At 41.0% G+C, this 19748-nt stretch overlaps 1 protein-coding gene across 1 annotated transcript in view; it reads right to left on the bottom strand.

Moving 5' to 3' along the window:
• The window catches only part of BARD1 (BRCA1 associated RING domain 1), a 122949-nt gene that overhangs the window by 96644 nt on the left and 6557 nt on the right, over positions 1 to 19748 (bottom strand). Inside the window, exon 3 of the mRNA XM_089672327.1 lies at positions 18077 to 18225. Coding sequence (XP_089528453.1) covers positions 18077 to 18225 — 149 coding nt within the window. The remainder of the gene's footprint in view (positions 1 to 18076; positions 18226 to 19748) is intronic.

Below are 19748 nucleotides of genomic sequence, written 5' to 3' on the forward strand. Positions count from 1 at the left end.
GATTTCTGGCTGCCAGGTGTCTTTCATACAGCTAACAAGCTGAGATTAGAAGCAGTCTCTTAAAGGTAGTGCTGCTAATCTAATTGTGTTACCTGTATAAAAGACACCTGTCCACAGGAGCAATCAAACAATCAGATTACAAACTCTCCACCATGGCAAAGACCTAAGAGCTGTCCAAGGATGTCAGGGACAAGATTGTAGACCTACACAAGGCTGGACTGGGCTACCAAACTATCGCTAAGCAGCTTGGTGAGAAGGTGACAACAGTTGGTGCAATCATTCGCAAATGGAAGAAAAACAAAACAACTGTCAGTCTCCCTAGGTCTGGTGCACCATGCATGATCTCACCTCGTGGAGTGTCATTGTTCATGAGAACAGTGAGGAATCATCCCAGAACTACATGTGAGGATCTTGTCAATGATCTCCAGGCAGTTGGGACCACAGTCACCAAGAAAACAATTGATAACACACTACTCCGACAAGGATTGAAATCCTGCAGTGCCTGCAAGGTCCCTTTGCTCAAGAAAGCACATGTCCAGGCCTGTCTGAAGTTTGCCACTGAACATCTGAATGATGCAGAGGACTGGTTGAATGTGTTGTGGTCAGATGAGACCAAAATCAAGCTCTTTGGCATCAACTCGCCATGTTTGAAGGAGGAGGAATGCTGCCTATGACCCCAAGAACACCATCCCAACTGGCAAACATGGTGGTGGAAACATTCTGCTTTGGGGGTGTTTTTCTGCTAAGGGGACAGGAAAACTGCACCGCATCAAGAACGATGGATAGGGCAATGTACCGTCAAATCTTGGGTGAGAACATTCTTCCCTCAGCCAGGGCATTGAAAATGGGTCGTGGATGGGTGTTACAGCATAACAATGATCCAAAACACACGGCCAAAGCAACAAAGGAGTGGCTCAAGAAGAAGCACATTAAGGTCCTGGAGTGGCTTAGCCAGTCTCCAGACCTTAATCCTATTGAAAATCTGTGGAGGGAGCTGAAAATTCGAGCTGCCAAATGTCAGCCACCAAACCTAAATGACTTGTTGAGGATCTGCCAAGAGGAGTGGGCCAAAATCCCTCCTGAGATGTGTGCAAGCCTGGTGGCCAACTACAGGAAACGTCTGACCTCTGTGATTGCCAACAAGGGATTTGCCACCAAGTACTAAGTCATGTCATTTCCCTCATGAACATGCAAATCAGTGCATAATTTGTTAGAAATACATTTCTTTTGAATTTTTGTTGCTATTCTGTCTCTGTGTTACAATACACCTACCGTTCGATTTTTAGGCTGATCATTTCTTTGTGAGTGGGCAAATTTTGAAAATCAGCAATGGATCAAATACTTATTTCCCTCTATATACACACACACACACACACACACACACACACACACACACACACACGTTACATGTTCCACCCTTTTTGTAGGGTGGAACATGCAACATTCTCCCAATGCTGCAGCTGCCACCCACTACCTCCCCCACTGACAGAACAGAAGTACTCCCCATACTGCCAGATTCGAAAACAGTGTAGCTGTGCGGGGCTCCACCCACGCCACGTCATTCATTCACAGGCAGCCTTGTAGTTTTCAATGAACTACCACGGCACTGTGGAGCACTCTGGTAGTTCACTGCATCTACCGGTCATAATATCGGTTTACTGGTGCATCCCATACAGGAAAGCAGATATACTGACAGATCTGCAGGAGACCACTGGTGCAATGCTCTACAGGCTCTTGCAAATAAAAATAATAATGCACATTTTTTTTACCTGCAAAAAAATGAGCATTTATTATTTTTGTGCAAAAGGTGATCTTATCCTTTAACAATAAATGGAGCACCACTATCAATATTGTCATGACATATTGTTCATTGTATTTGGAATATCATCTGTTAAATGTAGACCATTTTTTATACCGAGAGACTTTACTAATGTTATAATTGTGACTGTGTATATACCGCCACAGGCAAATTCTAAGCTGGCTCTGGAGGAATTATATGATGCTATAAACACACAGCTGAACATGCATCCAGAGGGGGTTGGGACTGAGGTCAGAGATTTTAACAATGCAGAGCTAAATTTCATAAGGATGTGCTCTTTTCAACAAGGAAGAACAATATTTTAGATCAGGTATATATACAAAGGTTTCTGTGCATATACAACCACTTTGTTTCCATATCTTGGTCTTTGAGATCACACCTCTGTAATGACAAACCCATGTTATAAGCCCTGTTTGTAGAACAAAACTAGACATTAAAACTATACAGGATTGGAGTGAGGACACAAATTCACTCTTACAACAGTATTTTAAAATTGACGGATTGGTATGTATTTCCACAGGATGCAGATTTAGAGGAATAAGCTTCATCTCTTCTAGCCTATATTCACTTCTGCATGGAGATGCTACTGTTACAAAAACTACATTATGGTGTTCACAAATCAAACGCCATGGCTGGATGGTAAAGTGAGGGCTCAGCTTAGAGCGGGAGATGTGACCTTTAGATCAGGAGACTATGGCCTGCAGGAAACTTGGGATGAATTAAAGAAAGGCATTATGGAGTTTAAGTGTGCCTTGAAAAAGTATTCATACTAGTGGTGCACTGAAATGAAAATTCTGGTTCCGAAAACGAAAATTCAAAATGCACTTGGCCGAAAACTGAAATGCGCAGTTTTTAAAAATGAATATATATTTTTTGGAAAAAAATATACACTGATTAAAAAAAACAACAGGAAAAAAAAAAAAAAACAATATATACCCCAAATTTTTTGTAAAATATGAAAGAGCATGTTACGATGAGTAAAATACCCTACATTTCACGCTTTAAAATTGTGCACGCTCATGGAATGGCTTGAAAATGCGGTACTTAAAAATCTCCATGGGTGATGCTTTAAAAATTTCTACAGGTTAGCAGTGTAAAGTTACAGAGGAGGTCTAGTGTGAGAATTATTGCTCTTGCGCAGACATTTGTGGCGATACCTCACATTTACATATGTGGGCATGGCCTACATGTGTGTTCACCACTACGTGCGAGCATGGGGGGATGGGGGCACTTGAAACTTTTTTTTTATTATTTAGTTAATTTTTTTTTGCATTGTCCCTTTAAAAAATTTTTGCATGCATCCCTTGTGATATAAATAATTAATGACAGGTTCTCTTTATGGAGAGATATGAAGTCAACAAGACCCCACATCTCTCCTCTACAATGTAAAGCACTGGATGAAAAAAAAAAGCATTGATCTAGTGCCTTTAAACAACAAAAATGGCCGGTATGAGAAGTGACATCACTCCGGTCTTCCAAGGGCATAGAGTTGAGTGGCAGCCATCTTTCCTTCACTCTATGCCCAGTGCCGGGATCGATGGTTTTTCACGTAAGGCTGAGAACTACCAAGGGGCGGACGGCGGTGACGGCAGGCAGGGGTGAGGAAAGAGGTTTTTTTCGGCACCTGTATCGGTGCTTTTTTTTTTTTCATTTTGGCCAATGGCTGAAAGGGGTGTTTTCAGCCAAAATGTTTCAGCCACCGAAATTTCGGTGCATCCCTAATTCATACCCCTAGAAATTTTCCACATTTGGTCATGTTACAACCAAAAACATAACTGTATTTTATTTGGATTTTATGTGATAGACCGACACAAAGTGGCAAATAAGACTCCATGCACATGGGGCGTATTAATAACACTGGTAATGTTAGCTGTGTAAAGTCACATTAAAATCATGAGTTTTTCAGCATTTTTGCATTAGTGTGTAGCGGCATTTTGCTGCATTTTTTACACACACAAATTATATATATATATATATATATATATATATATATATATATATATATATATATATATATATATATTTTTTTAATAAAAAACAAAAAGTCCAAAAACGCCAGTTTGCAGCGATTTACCGCGTTCTTCAGCGCTAGAGTGTTTTTACAGCTAAAAAACTCCCCTAGAAACTTTCTAGTCCTGGGGTTTTTTTCCCAGCCAAAAAAACATTGGATTACAGTCTATGTGTGCATGGACACATAGGATAACATGCTGGGGAGTTTACTGGCTGTACAAAAAAAAAAAAAACCTACATGAGGACTAATTGTTAAGTGGATGGAAAGTGATAATCGTTTTCAAAATTTTTTTACAAATATCTGAAAAGTGTGGCGTGTATTTGTATTAAGCACTTTCAATACTTTGTAGAACCACCTTTCGCCGCAATTACAGCTGCAAGTCTTTCTGGGGATGTCTCTACCAGCTTTGCACATCTAGAGAGTGACATTTCTGCCCATTCTTCTTTGCAAAATAGCTCAAGCTCTGTCAGATTGGTTGGAGAGCTTCTGTAAACAGCAATTTTCAAGTCTTGCCACAGATTTTCAATTGGATTTAGGTCTGGACTTTGACTGGGCCATTCTAACACATGAATATGCTTTGATTTAATCTATTCCATTGTAGCTCTGGCTGTATGTTTAGGGTCGTTGTTCTGCTGGAAGGTGAACCTCCGCCCCAATTCTCAAGTCTTTTGCAGACTCTAACAGGTTTTCTTCCAAGATTGCCCTGTATTTGGCTCCATCCATCTTTCCATCAATTGTGATCGGCTTCCCTGTCTCTGCTGAAGAAAAGCAGCCCCGCAACATGACGCTGCCACCACCATGCTTCACGGTGGGAATGATGTGTTCAGGGTGATGTGCAGTGTTAGTTTTCCGCCACACATAGCGTTTTGCTTTGAGGCCAAAAAGTTCAATTTTGGTCTCATCTGACCAGAGCACCTTCTTCCACATGTTTGCTGTGTCCCCCACATGGCTTCTTGCAAACGACTTCTTATGGCTTTCTTTCAACAATGGTCTTCTTCTTGCCACTCTTCCATAAAGGCTGGATTTGTAGAGTGCACTACTAATAGTTGTCCTGTGGACAGATTCTCCTACCTGAGCTGTGGATCTCTGCAGCTCCTCCAGAGTTAACATGGGCCTCTTGGCTGCTTCTCTGATTAATGCTTTCCTTGCCTGGCATGTCAGTTTTGGTGGATGGCCATGTCTTGGTAGGTTTGCAGTTATGCCATACGCTTTCCATTTTTGGAAGATGGATTGAACAGTGCTCCGTGAGATGTTCAAAGCTTGGGATATTTTTTTTTAACCTAACCCTGCTTTAAACGTCTCTACAACTTTATCCCTGACCTGTCTAGTGTGTTCCTTGGCCTTCCTGATGCCGTTTGTTCACTAATGTTCTCTAACAAACCTCTGAGGGCTTCACAGAACAGCTGTATTTATACTGAGATTAAATTAAACACAGAGGTGGGGACTCTATTTACTAATTAAGTGAGTTCTGAGGGCAATTGGTTCGACTAGATTTTAGTTAGGGGTATCAGAATAAAAAGGGGCTGAATACAAATTCCGGCACACTTTTCAGATATTTGTAAAAAATTTGGAAAGCCATTTCTCATTTTCCTTCCACTTCACAATTATGTGCCACTTTGTGTTGGTCTATCACATAAAATCCCAATAAAATACATTGTTTTTGGTTGTAACATGACAAAATGTGCAAAAATTTCAAGGGGTATGAATACTTTAGGGCACTGTATATAAAAAAAACAGTGCATTGAATTTTATTTTGAGAATCAAAACTCTCCTGGCATGTGGATGAGGATTAAAGCAATGGTGGATTTTAAACCTATCAATACACAGGTTTGTAACGATTATGGTATTAAAAACACGAGTTCCGATCAAGTTTGAGGAAGATTGACATCAGAAAGGCAGCAGGACCAGACAGGGTGTAAGGCTTTAGGTCTCATGCACACAGGGCATTTTACATCCACATTTTGGGGTGTCAGGTGTTTCTTTTTATTGCTTCCAAAAAGCCCTCCATGTTATCCTATGTGTCCATGCACCATGGACCAGTGTGTCAAGGAGCAGCAGTGTTCTGGCAGAAAAAAAACAAAACAAAAGCCACTTGACGCATGCAAACGCATCTACTCGCGTTAAGATGTTCAGCGTTAATTCATTTTAATGGTCTGAATAAAATTGTAATTCTGGCCAATTACATTAACGCCCAAGCACTAGACGCCTGTAAATGCACCTAAACACTTGTAAGAGCATTAAACACTTTGACAAGCATCAGACATTTTTCTGCCAAAGAGGAGGAACGTTTTAAAACATCCTGTGTACATGAAGCCTTTTGTTGAGGTTATGTTCATATCAGTTAACAGCTGTTTTTACTGATATATTTATTTTGTCATTGTGACAAGCTGCAGTACCGTCTTGTTTTAAATCTACTACTATTGTCCCAATAACTAAAAAATCAGCAGTAACATGCTTAACCACTTGCCGCCCTGCCACTGTAGAAATACGGCGGCAGGGCGGCACGGGCAGGCAAAACCACGTTTTAAAACGTGTGTTTTGTAAAGAGGTAGGGGGCGTGCACGAGGCGCACCGCCGCCCTGCTTGTCCCGCCGATGGCTATGACCCGGCGATCGGCGGCAATCAGTGACAGAGAGCACAGCTGCAGTAGCTGTGCTATCTGTCACTTCCCTGACAGCTCGAGAACACGCTGACCGGGACAGAAGAGTTTCCCTCTCCCGATCAGCGGTGTTCCCTTCAGTACACACCCCCACCCCGTAGTAAAGCACCCCCCTCACTCAGATAACCCTTCCCTGCAAAATTAAGTGAACCCCTTTCTCCCCAGTGCCATTAGTACAGTGTCAGTGTTTTTTTTTGCACTGATCACTGTATTGGTGTCACTGTGGATGTCAGTGACGCCAAGTCAGTACCCCCCAAGGTCAGAATGTCCGCCGCAGTCCAGCAATAAGTTGCTGATCGCTGCCATAAGTCCCTGATCGCCGCCATTATTAGTATAAAAAAAACCTAAAAATCCCAGTATCTTTCCCGCCATTTGTAAACGCTATAACTTTCACGTAAACCAATTAACTTACACCTATTGGGGTTTTTTTTTTACCAAAGACATGTCGCAGAATGCATTTTGGCAGAAATTTATGACTTAATTTGATTTTTAAATTTTTTTTTTACTGGACATGTTTTATAGCAAAAAGTCCAAAATATTGTTTTTTTTCCTCAAAATTGTCAGCCTTTTTTTTTATAGCGCAAAAAATAAAAACCGCACAGGCAATCAAATACCACCAAAAGAAAGCTCAATTTGTGGGGAAAAAAAGGATGTAAATTTCATTTATGTATTGCATGACCGCGCACTTGTCCGTTAAACTAGCACAGCGCTGTATAGCAAAAAAAATGGCGTAAATTGCAGTATCTATACCATAGTTTGTAGACGCTATAACGTTCACAAAAAGCAATCAATATACACTTATTGGGATTTTTTTTACCAAAAACATGTAGCAGAATACATTTTGGCCTAAATTTATAACCAACTTTGAGTTTACTATATATTTTTTATAGCTGAAAGTAAAAAATATTGTTTTTCTTCAAAATTTTTGGCTTTTTTTGTTTATAGCGTGAAAAATAAAAAGCGCTCAGATGATCAAATACCACGAAAAGAAAGCTCTATTTGTGTGAAAAAAAGGACATAAATTTTGTTTGGGTGCAGCATTGCATGACCGCGCAATTATCAGTTGAATTAGTGCAGCGCCGAGTAGCAAAAAGAGGCCTGGTCATTAAGGGGGGTAAATTCTCTGGAGCTCAAGTGGTTAAATGACAATCTTCCAGTTCCTCCTATCATCATGAAGTGTTTTGAGAGATTTGTTATCACATCTTACAGAAAGCATTCCTGTTGAACTGTTTATCATGCAAATTATGCAACTTCTATTGCTTTGCATACTACTTTGACACATCCTGACCACTCGAACACGGAGTATGTTAGGATGTTATTCTGTGATTTTTAGATCATCATTTCACTAAGTAATTCCTAATAAACTAGTGAAGAAAAAAAAAATGCTTTGGGCATATACCCACTGCGTTGCTCGTGGATTCTGAAATTCCTAACAAATAGGCCTGAAATGGTGAGAATAGTAGATGAAATGTCTAATACGGTTTATGGTCTATTAATACTGTAATAATGTCTATACCTATTCTGAATACAGAGGTTCCACAGGGATGGGTGTCGAGTTTGGCCCGGTTTACACATGACTGTACTCCCATACTGTACATGCATCAAATACTATAATGAAGTTTTCTGTTGACACCACTGCAGTTGGACTCATACGAGATGATAGGACCGCTTATAGGCATGAAATTCAGCACTTGGTTGAGTAGTGCACAGAAAATTATTTAATACTTAAAGTATTACTAAACCCACAACAGTAAAAACAGTTTGTATATGCAGTAAAGCATGCTTGTTATACTCACTGTGGAACCTAGGGGGTTAATCCTCTGCATTGTGTAACAATTCTGCTTGATCCTGTCTTCTCTGATTCTTCCCTTTATTCCAGTGCCCCCCCTCTTACCCTCTGATAAGACATATCTTGTGTAGACACTCTGCACATGCTCAGTTTTGTGTGTATTGCTAGAGATTTTTTTTACTTTCTTGTGAGAGTGCATGTAATCAGCACAGGGCCAATCAGCACTGTTCAGACAGAAGTTAGGGAATCTGCATACTCCTAAAGCAAAATGGAAACTCCTACAAGCTTTAACCAGTGCTCAGCTGGACACTGATAGAAGTCACAAAACTGCTCTTACTGCTGATGAGAAAAAGGTATTTAGCAGTTTATAGTTACTAAAATAATTGCACTTCCATGTTGTGTGTACTGTGGGAGACCAGATAGAGTGAATGCAGGGGCCTGGGTTTAGTATCACTTTAATTCTGCAAAAACGGAAGACATAATAGTGATTTAAAGGGGATCAAGAAAGATAAATCATTGCCCGGTATATAGGAGTGGTGACGAGGTGGAAAGGGTGTACAGTTTTGTGTGTTCATATTACAAGGGAGGTCTCATGGTACTTGTTTTCTAATGGGGAAAAAAAAAGCGAAGCAGAGACTGTTTTTCCTTAGGAGACTGAAACAGGCTGGATTGCCCTTAAGGTTTCTGGTCAATTTCTGTATTTGCACCATTGTGAGTTGTATTCTCCACTGTGCTATAGTGTGGTATGCTAGCTGCACGGCAGAGGATAAGACGTGCCTGTCTCGTGGTGAAAACAGTAGGGGATCAATAAGTACATATCTATCGAATTTGGACACAGCAAATACCAGCCAATTAAAAAGCTATTAGTAGTGATCCAACCCATCTAGGATAGTGTTTGCCCCATTGCCATCAGGGAAAAAAAGATAAGACAACTAAAACACACACCGTTCGCTTGAAGTATAGTTTTTTACCCTAGAACTGTATTGTCTATAAACCCACCTGATTCAGTATTTTAGGAATTTTATGTGAAATGTTTACTTTTTTAAAATATTTTATGTTTAATATAAATACCTTTAAATGTTTTTAATTTAATTATGTTTATTTTATGGAATGCCCTCAGAGTTGTTTCTGCTTTATAAGTGTTAATAGCTGGAAGGAGGAGAGGAGGGGCAGAGGACAGAAGAGTGGATGGATATTATCTACAGTAAATCCCATGAGGAGAAAGGCTTGCTGTGACTATAGATGAGATAGATGGACATTTGAACAGGTTATTTTATTATTTTTATTTAGGATGATATATGTTTAATAGTTTTTAAATAATTGTAGCGCTGTTCTTAAGGACAGAGCACTGCCACCCTATAACAGGAAGTGCCTGAAAATACCAAAAAATAATTTTGAATTTAAATTAAAGTGGTTCTAAAGCCTTAAGGTTTTTCACCCAAAATCTTCTGAGCTGCAGGATCCCCCCCAGCCCCCTCATACTTACCTGAGCCCAATCCAATCCAGCGATATGCACGAAGAGCAGCAGGTCTCACTGCTGTCTCCCTCCTCCCTGGGCAGACAGATAGCAGTGGAGTCATTGGCTCAAACTACTGTCAATCAAATGCTGTGCCAAGCCAGCAGGGGCCGAGCCACCTGCTCTGTGTCAAATGGACGCAAACAGGGCGGTTTGGGAGCGAGCCAGCACGGATGTCCCCAATGGGGGCACCCACCAAAGAGGAGGAGCCTGGAGTGCCAGCAGGGTACCCCAGGAGAGAAGGATCCAGGCTGCTCTGTGCAATACCACTGCACAGAGCAGGTAAGTATACCATGTTTGTTATTTTAGTAAAGAAGGAAAAAAAGAGGAAAGAAGGTTTAACTGCTTCCTGACTGCTACTGCTACAGGGCAGCAAGCTGTGAAGCTGTGCAAAATCACACACACGTGATTATGTGTTTTCGGGAAGGAGCGTTCGCCGCCCTACCCGCACTGCCATTGGCGGCTACAGCTGTCGATCACCGGGTCCCAACCGACGATTCCCCACCAGCACCCGACCATCACCGAGGAACACTGACAGGAGAGAGGTCTGCATATAAACAATACACATCTCTCCCCTGTCAGCACCAGCTTGCTGCTTTACAAAGCAGCATGCTTACACAGTAAAACACACACAGCACAGTGTTTTGTAAAACAGTATACAGTTAACCGTTTGGTCGTCCCAGATTTTAACCCCTTCCTGCCCAGTGTCATTAGTACAGTGTCAAGTGCTTTTTATTACCACTGATCATTAACCCTGATAATTCAAAATCAAGTATATGACCACAGTGTAAAAAACATTTCCAGTGTGCACTCCCAAGCCCTCCCTTAGGTCCTTTAAGCATCAGTTACCAATATGAAGTCTTGTCCTATTGACTTGCCTATCTCTGGATCTTCTGATCGTTTTGATAGAATTTCTGCTTGATGTCATTGTTGCTTGAATGCTTAGTTTAATTTTGCCCAAAAACATAATCTTGTAGTGGGATGTGGGCAAAATGTGCTTGCTAAATATTAGGTTTTGTTTTATACTCACTGAAAAACAGAGTTCAATGACAGACACAGCTCGCTCTATTTTTAATGAATAAATGAATAAGTTATACTGCCACCCGCAAGAGTAGGGTTCTAGGTACCAAACTAAAGCTCAGCCTAGGGGTAGTCCCTGCTGGTGGAACAACCCCTCATAGCATAAGAGAGCTCAGTTAAAGAGGAACAGTTCAAAAATACTCACCACCACTCCAGCAATTCTACATCTGCAAGCACCATTTACAGTGTCAACATCTTCTACAGACCTTCTTCTGAGTTTGGACAGGCCTGAAACCTGTTCATGTGCATTGCTGGAATCAAGAATATTCACTGGTCTGTGCACACACAGAATTATGTACATTGTAAAGAAGATTGCAACCAACCAGCTAAGTGTCAGGGATCAGCAGCAGGGATGACCAGATCTACACGGCTACATTTTAGGAAACAGAGTGTGTATGCTTTAATTAAGATCATTTACAGTGAAAGCAAAATCCATCCAAACACCAGCAAACACGAAACACAGCAAATGTAAAGATTCAAGTCAACAATAAACCAAGTGACAAAATACGTAACAACCTAGCTGTAATGTAATATATACAATAATGGGGAACACAGATGAACAGGCTAAACTGGAGATGCAGTGAACAGATGGGAAGGGGGGACCTGGACTAGGAGCAGAGCAAGAAAACTAGTACACCATAGATCTGCAAAATGGATCCAAAACTTCATTCAGCGATCACACGGTTATAGCAGAAGCAACGTTTTTAGCTTCGCAGGATCCCTTATCAGGCATCTGCAAGGCTCCGAAATGGTCCACGGTTCCAGCCCGTGATCGGTGCAGCACCCACTTACACTTACAGCCATTTCTGCAGGAATGTGCGCATTGGGAATAGTGCATTGGAATCCCAGGACTGGGATCAGGTAAAAGGGAGCAGAAATAAGGCAGCAGGGTACAGGCTGCAGAGAAAGATGAGAAGCAGAATAAATGGTACACAGTGTCTGGCTAGCAAAGCAAAACACTGACATGAAGTGTTAGGCTACATTCACACCAATAGTACAAACTGTAGTGGCAGTTCCTGCAGCTCCCAGCTGGTAGGTGTGGCCACTGGCCTTGTTCACTGAAATGACATGTCTTGCTGTCCAGCAGCGATCACCACACACACCTGTAGCCGCTGGTGACCTGTCATAGTGAATGTAGCCGGCGGTTGCACCTACCCGCAGGAGAGCCACAGCAGGAATCTCTGATCCCTGCCGCTACTATTCACATCAGCCTAATCGCTGGTGTGCTCCTGCTAGTGGACAGTGGAACTACAACCCTCAACTCAGGGAACCACAGTGCCACCAGAAGCAGTCCAGGTCCTGCTAGTAAGTGTGTTCTATTCCACATGATACAAAATGTTTTTTCTTATTTTAGTTCTGCTTAAAATAGTCATGCATTTAAACACACACACACCAGGAGAGGCTGGTGCTGTGTCCATCAATGAAGTCAGAGAAAGAGGATGTTATGGTGAATACAAATTTCCAAGTCGAGAATGTTACACCACAGTCTTCAGGACCACACTTCTAAAACCAGCATCTGAAGAAGCCATATATCAACTTTGCCAAATTTGGAGAGGCAAAAATCTGGTTTCCCATGTGACCCGATACATGGTTTCTGTTTTGTACCCAAAGTGCTTTCCTGAAGGTGGAAGTATAACCCAATCATGAAAAATAATCTTTATCTGTCAATGAACAGTTGTGAAAATTCTGCTTTTAAATAACATTTAAGAACTTAAATAATAATTTAAATAACATCTGCTATTAAATAACTTTTAAATAAGTGTACAAGCACAGAAGTTTGTATCAACAAGCAATCAAGCACTGTGCAGATAGTCCAAGTACCAGCACTACTGCTGTTGCTGACCTTTTCTAGTTAAAAATAAAAAAAAGTTAGTTCTCTGGCTTTCAAGCTGACCCAGAGGTACCAATACTTTCTGAATAATTCAGGACAAGTAGGCAGAACATGCTGCATGAATTTGCATGCTGCAAGTTTGTGTTTCGTAACTCAGGCACTATAGGAGTTGGGAACAGCAGCTCCTGGATCGCTCTCTGCACAAGTTTCCTTTGAACCAGCAAAAGAACACTAACCAATCAGGAAAATTCCAAACCAGGCCAAATTACTGTAACCCAACAGTGATCATTCAAAAGGCCTGTGAATTGTTTTAACCAGCATCCTAAAGTTATTTGTCCACTGTATAAGGATTGCAAAAATCTTAGAAAGATACCCAACTATTAACTGGTTCCCGCCCGGTGTATGACCAGATGGTGGCCGGGCGAGCACCTCGTCCCTCTGGGTGGGTGCCATATGGCGTCCTTTCAGGCATGCGCAGTTTGCCTGCCCGCAGAGCCGCGCAGCGGTGCGATCTGTCACGGCCGATGACAGATCTGTGTACCAGCCCCATTGCCAGTACCATGTGACCTGCTGTGACCAATCACAGCTGGTCACATGACAGTTGTATACAATGGATGGCTTCCTTTCATGCCATCCATTGTATACAAGTGTGGCTAACTGTGAATGGTTACAGCGATCACATGCACAAGCTGGGCCAATCACAGCCCAGCTGTGTCATGTGATTAGCTGTGGCCAAATCACAGCTAAGCACAAAAAAGAAAAAACCCTGAATGAGTCAATTTCATTCAGGTAAATGCTTTCTTATAGCAAAGAAATTCTTTGCTACAAGCAAATTGTGTGCAAAAAAAAAAATACTGATCACTTCCCCAAAGTAGTACAATGTTACTGTAGTACAATGTTACTATGGTAACATTATACTACTTTGGTCATAGTGAAATATGGAAAAAAAAAGTAATGAAAAATAAAAAAAAAAATTTAAAAAATGTATCAATTATTTTTTTTTCGTACTGTCACCAGTCAGTGTCCCTGATCACCGCCATACCAGTTATATGATGACGCTGTACTGCACTGGTGACAGTATGTAAAAAAAAAAAAGAATAGTGAAAATATTTATTCATTTCCAAAAAATTATGAGAAAAAAATTACAACTTCAAAAAACTCGCAATGCCAGTTATGAAATACGTTCTACTGTCTACTTTGCAAAAAGTGGTCATTTGGGGGATATCTGTACTGTTCTGACATTGGCTGTCAGTACTTCAGGACTGATCAATATTCAGATCTATACCATAGTTTGTGAACTCTAGAACTTTCCTACAAACTAAATAATAAATACTAATTTGGGTTATTTTCACCAAAGACATGTAGCAGAATACATTTTGGCCTAAATTTATGAAGAACAATTATTTATTTACAAACTTTTATAACAGAAACAAAGAAAAACGTGTTTTGTTTTTTTCTTCTTTCAAAATTTTTGGTCTTTTTTTGTTAATTTAACAAGGAATAAAAACCCCACGGTGATTAAATACCACCAAAAGAAAGCTCTAGTTGTGTGAAGAAAATGATAAAATTTTAGTTTGGGTACAATGTTGTATGAACGCGCAATTGTCATTCAAAGTGTGAGCGCTGAAACCTGAAAATTGGCTGAGGCAGGAAGGGGGTAAAAGTGCCCGGTATGGAAGTGGTTAACGACAGTAGCATTTGTGTCAAATTTTTTCATTGGTACACAATTGCTATTAATGTGGTCAGATGGAAGCCAGGTCTTTAGAAAACCTTTGCAGCCCTTTGCAGTTTGAATCTCAAGCGCTTTCTCTGATGAAGTATTTTGATATATCTTATGATCAGGTCATACTGAACTTCAACCAATTTCTGTTATAAGACCAGGCAGACAAAAGTGTATTTTGTCATTTAATAATGTAGGTCAAGGCAAACCCACATTTGAACTGACTGGAAATGCAGATTCCAAGAACCATCTTTTAAAGATGACAATATCAGTAAAGCATAACATACAGAAACAATATACTGCATCAAATCCATACTGTGTCTGTGTTACACCCCCACACACTGTAAGGTGGATAGGCTCAAGTGGTATTGGCAGTGGTAAACCAACACAGAAACACCCAGAACAGTTCAAGCAGGTTTGTGCTGCACTTTTATTCAACTAGGCAGCAAACAGCCACAGTTACAACATAGAAGGATTTTGCACAGAGAGTCCACATTATAAAACACATTCATCCAAACCACTAACTAAACTCAAGTCAGTTTATGACTAACAGAATGCCCCAACCCCAAGTAGGCAAAACTTCTACCTTTTTTAGTGTTCTGTCAGCATATATATGCAGAAATAGGCTCCCATAGTAGAGCGAAAGAAAAAAAGCCCAGAGCAGCAGTTGGCTCACATTTAAAAAGCCCTGTGGACAGGGTTACTAGGCATGTGGATCTAGAGATGGAGACCTTTTCTCACCCAAAGCTCTATAAAGCCTCTGGGCTCCAGGGCAAAAGAACAAAAAACTTATGAGGTCCCTGAGAAAAGCTCATAAGCCACACAGTAACCTAGATGACATATACACACTGCCCACAACCCTGCCAGCTAGAAGTGTGTGTCTAATATACACTCACAGGCCACTTTATTAGGTACACCTTGCTAGTGCCAAGAAAATATCCCCACACTCCACCACCAACAACCTGAACCATTGATACAAGGCAGGATGGATCTGTGCTTTCATGTAGTTTTATGCCAAATTCTGACCCTGCCATCTGAATGTCACAGCAGCCAGTCTGCCCATTCTCCTTTGACAACAAGGCATTTTTGTCCACACAACTGCAACTCACTGGTTATTTTCTTTTTCTCTGTAAACCCTAGAGATGGTTGTGTGTGAAACTCCAAGTAGACCAGCAGTATCTCGCCATGTTCAAAGTCACTTAAATCCCCTCTTTCCCATTCTGATGCTCAGTTTGAACTTCTGCAAGTTGTCTTCACCACGTCTACATGCCTAAATGTATTGAGTTGCTGCCATATGATTGGCTTATCAGCCATAACTTTATGGCCACCCACCTATAAGTCAGTAGGTCCCCTTTTCATCCCCTTCTGTCTCCAAAACAGCCCTGACACATCACAGCATTGATGTCACTAGACTTGTGCAGGTATGCTGTGGTATCTGGCACCAAGCCATCAGTAGCAGTCCTGTAAGTTGCTAGGTGGGGCCTCCATGGATTGGACTTTTTATTCCAGCACATCACACAAAACAAATTGAGATCTGGTGAATTTGGAGACCAAAGTCAACACCTTGAATTTGTTGTTGTGTTCATCAAACCTATGTTTAGGTAGGTGGTACACATCAAGCAACAGCCACATGAATAGCAGGTGTTCAAGCATAACATTGCCAAAAGCATCATACCAACTTTTCCCAAGGTAAGTGGTACACACGTACCCCACCATCCACCTGATCATCATTGGACCACGCCACCTTCAATTGCTCTGTGGTCCAGTCCTGATATTTGTTCTCTTGTAGGCTGTGTGGCTGTGGACATGGGTCCCCATCGGCACCTTGACCAGTGTGCAGTTACACAGCCCCAAACACAGTAAACTGCGATGCCCATTTTTTTCTGCTTTCGACATATCAACTTCAGGAACAACATGTGTGCTTGCTGCCTAATCTATCCCACAGACGTTCAGATACAATTGTAACAAGATAAGCAATGATAATTATTATTATAGCTGATCAGTGTGTGTGATTATACATATTATATCATTGAATTCAGGTGTTCCAATCACCTTCATGGCCACAGGTGTATAAAATCAAGCACCTAGGCATGCAGACTGCTTCTACAAACATTTATTAAAGAATTGGTCACTCTCAGGAGCTCAGTGAATTCAAGAGTGGTACCATGATAGGTTGCCACCTGTGCAATCCCGTGAAATTTCTTTGCTACTAAATATTCCATGGTCTACTGTTAGTGGTATTATAACAAAGTGGAAGCAACTGGAACAACAGCAACTCAGCCACAATGTGGTAGGCCATGTAAAATGACAGAGCGCATGCTGAAACACACAGTGCATAGAAGTCACCAACTGTCTACAGAGTTAATAGCTAAAGACCTCCAAACTTTGTGTGGCCTTCAGATTAGCACAACAACAGTGCATAGAGAGCTTCAAGGAATGGGTTTCCATGGCCGAGCAGCTGCCTCCAAGCCTTACATCACCAAGTGAAATGCAAAAACGTCGGATGCAGTTGTGTAAAGAATGCCGCCACTGGACTCTAGAGCAGAGGAGACGTGTTCTCTGGAGTGATGAATCACACTTCTATGTCTGGCAATCAAATGGACATGTCTGGGTTTGGCAGTTGCCAGGAGAACAGTACTTGCCTGACTTGACCCGTTAGCTCCAGTGAAGGGAGCTCTTAAGGCTTCAGCATACCAAGACATTTTGAACAAATTCATGTTCCCAATTTTGTGGGAACAGTTTGGGGATGGCCCCTTCATGTTCCAACATGAATGTGCACAAAACAAGGTCCATAAAGACATGGATGAGAGAGTTTGGGGTGGAGGAACTTGACTGGCCTGCATACAGGCCTAACCTCAACCTGACAGAACACCTTTGGGATGAATTAGAGCGGAGACTGCAAGCTAGGCTGTCTCGTCCGACATCAGTGCCTGACCTCACAAATGCGCTTCTGGAAGAATGATCAAACATTCCCAGAGACACACTCGTAAACCTTTTGGACAGCATTCCCAGGAGAGTTAAAGCTGTAAAGGGTAAGCCAACTCAACATTGAATCCTATGGACTAAGACAGGGATGCCATTAAAGTTCATATGTGTGTAAAGACAGGCGTCCCAATACTTTTGGAATTTGGTGTATACACGCACACTGTATATACACACACTTTCTCTTTTTTTTTTTTTTTCATTATGGCCGGTTCACACCTCATTCAGTCCAGTGGGGGTTTTTTTCTGCATCAAAAATGCATGGATAGTAGGTTATATGGTTTTCAATGGCATAGTTCACACCAGTGCGGTCAGTTCCAGTGCTTTCCTGTTCCGAAAAAAAAAAAAAAAAAAAGTATAACATGCTTTTTTTTTGCACTGAACTGTACTGGAACAAGGTAAAACACATAAAAAAAATGCACTGGAATGCACATGTCCTTTTTTAGGGAGAAGAAAAAGGAGGGTAATGCATCAAAGTCGCACATGCAGAAACACATCCAGCCTGTGTCTCTATGGTGTGAACCGGTCCTCAATATAGCAATTAAATATACTGCATATGTACTGGGTGTGTGTAAAATGTCAATATTCAGAACACAAAAAGGAAGATAGAGATAGATAGAGATATGTATATGTATATATATATATATATATAAATAAAACAGAACTCACCATCTTGTTTTCCTTTATCCAGTAGGCCGTTTAGCTTACTACATAGCTGAATAATATTATCAAGTTGCCTGTTGATCTGCACATCTTTTACCCAGACTGGTGTATGGCACAAGGGACATTCATTTCCAACTTTGTCATCCACACAAGTCCTTCAAAACACAAAGAAAAAATAGCCAAGGGTTGTTCATAGCTCAAAAATACCAAATGGAAATGTTATTTATTATTTTGAACTGTGTAATTTTGATGTTTGACTCTAGTTTATTTGAACAAAGCATTGCTCTGTCACTTGTAAATAATGTGATTCAAATAAACAGTAATCTATATTTAGCAAGTGCCTTGTGTTACTTATACGGAAATAAAAACTTTGGAGTCCTGCTGTTAAAGGGAACCTGTCAAACATGAGAACTAGGATTGCTGACTTGTTATTGAATGTGCAAGCTCTGGGGTTGTCATCCTTATCCTTGCTTCACTACTCAGTGGTTCACTGATCTATAAAGGGATGCAACCCGTGAAGTTGGAATTCCCAACCTTCCCAACTCCTGGTCAGTAATGAAAACCAGTCACAATTGGGAACTTTCAATATTTTGAAGACGGGGGAAGAGAACTGTATGTAAACAATACATTTATTTCCCGTCAGCTCCAGCACACTGCTTTGTATGGCTCTGCGTAGCAGAGCCATACAAAGCAGCGTGCTTACAGTTGAAAGCAGACACAGCTTACTGTGAAACAGCACACAGTTAACCCTTTGATCACCCCACATGTTAACCCCTTCCTGCCCAGTGCCATTAGTACAGTCTCATTGTTTTTATTAGCAATGATCACTATATTGGTGTTACTGGGCATGTCGGTGACACCAAGTCAGTTCCCCCCAGTGTCAGAATGCCCGCCGCAGTCCCACTATAAGTCGTTGATCGTTTTTTATTTTTAATAACATCGCAAAGATTTCAAAACGATCTTCTTTCACGTTGTCATTATGGGGTATTGTATGTAGAATGTTGAGGGAAAAAAATGAATTTAATCCATTTTGGAATAAGGCTGTAACATAACAAAATGTGGCAAAAGTTAAGTGCTGTGAATACTTTTTGGATGCACTGTATGTACAAATTTTGGCTGACTATGTGCACCCCATGGTGCAGACATTGTTTCCCGAAGACAGCACCATTTCCCAAGACGATTACGCTCCAATTCACACAGCTGACACTGTCAAATCGTGGTATGACGAGCATGCTGACAAAATCTCGCACCTTTCCTCAGCGCTGCAGTCGCTGGACCTCAATATCAGAGCCACTATGATCAATTTTGGAGAACAAGGTTTGGGCTCGTTTTCTGCCTCCGGCATCTCTGCGAGAATATGCAAACGATTTTTGCATGAAGAGTGGTATCAGACTCCATTATCCACCATCCAAGACTTATATTTGTCAATTCCCAGAAGAATTCAGGCCATCTTGTCACACACACACACACACACCTTGATTTTCTATGACTGTTAAACTTATGATTATACCAGTTATATTTGCATTTACATTATGTTGTGTTTTGTTGTAGCCCTGATGAAGGAGGAGTATTGTTTACCCCTGAAATTTTTTTTTTTTTTTAGCAAGCTGCAATTTGGACCTTTTTATCCTTTGGTCTGGCCCAACTTTTATTAGTGGTTGCTTACTTGCACCCACTG

Source organism: Staurois parvus, unplaced genomic scaffold (genome assembly GCF_062004578.1).
Source record: "Staurois parvus isolate SC_StPar_1 unplaced genomic scaffold, SC_StPar_1.0 ptg000011l, whole genome shotgun sequence".
NCBI classification, from domain to species: Eukaryota; Metazoa; Chordata; class Amphibia; order Anura; family Ranidae; genus Staurois; species Staurois parvus.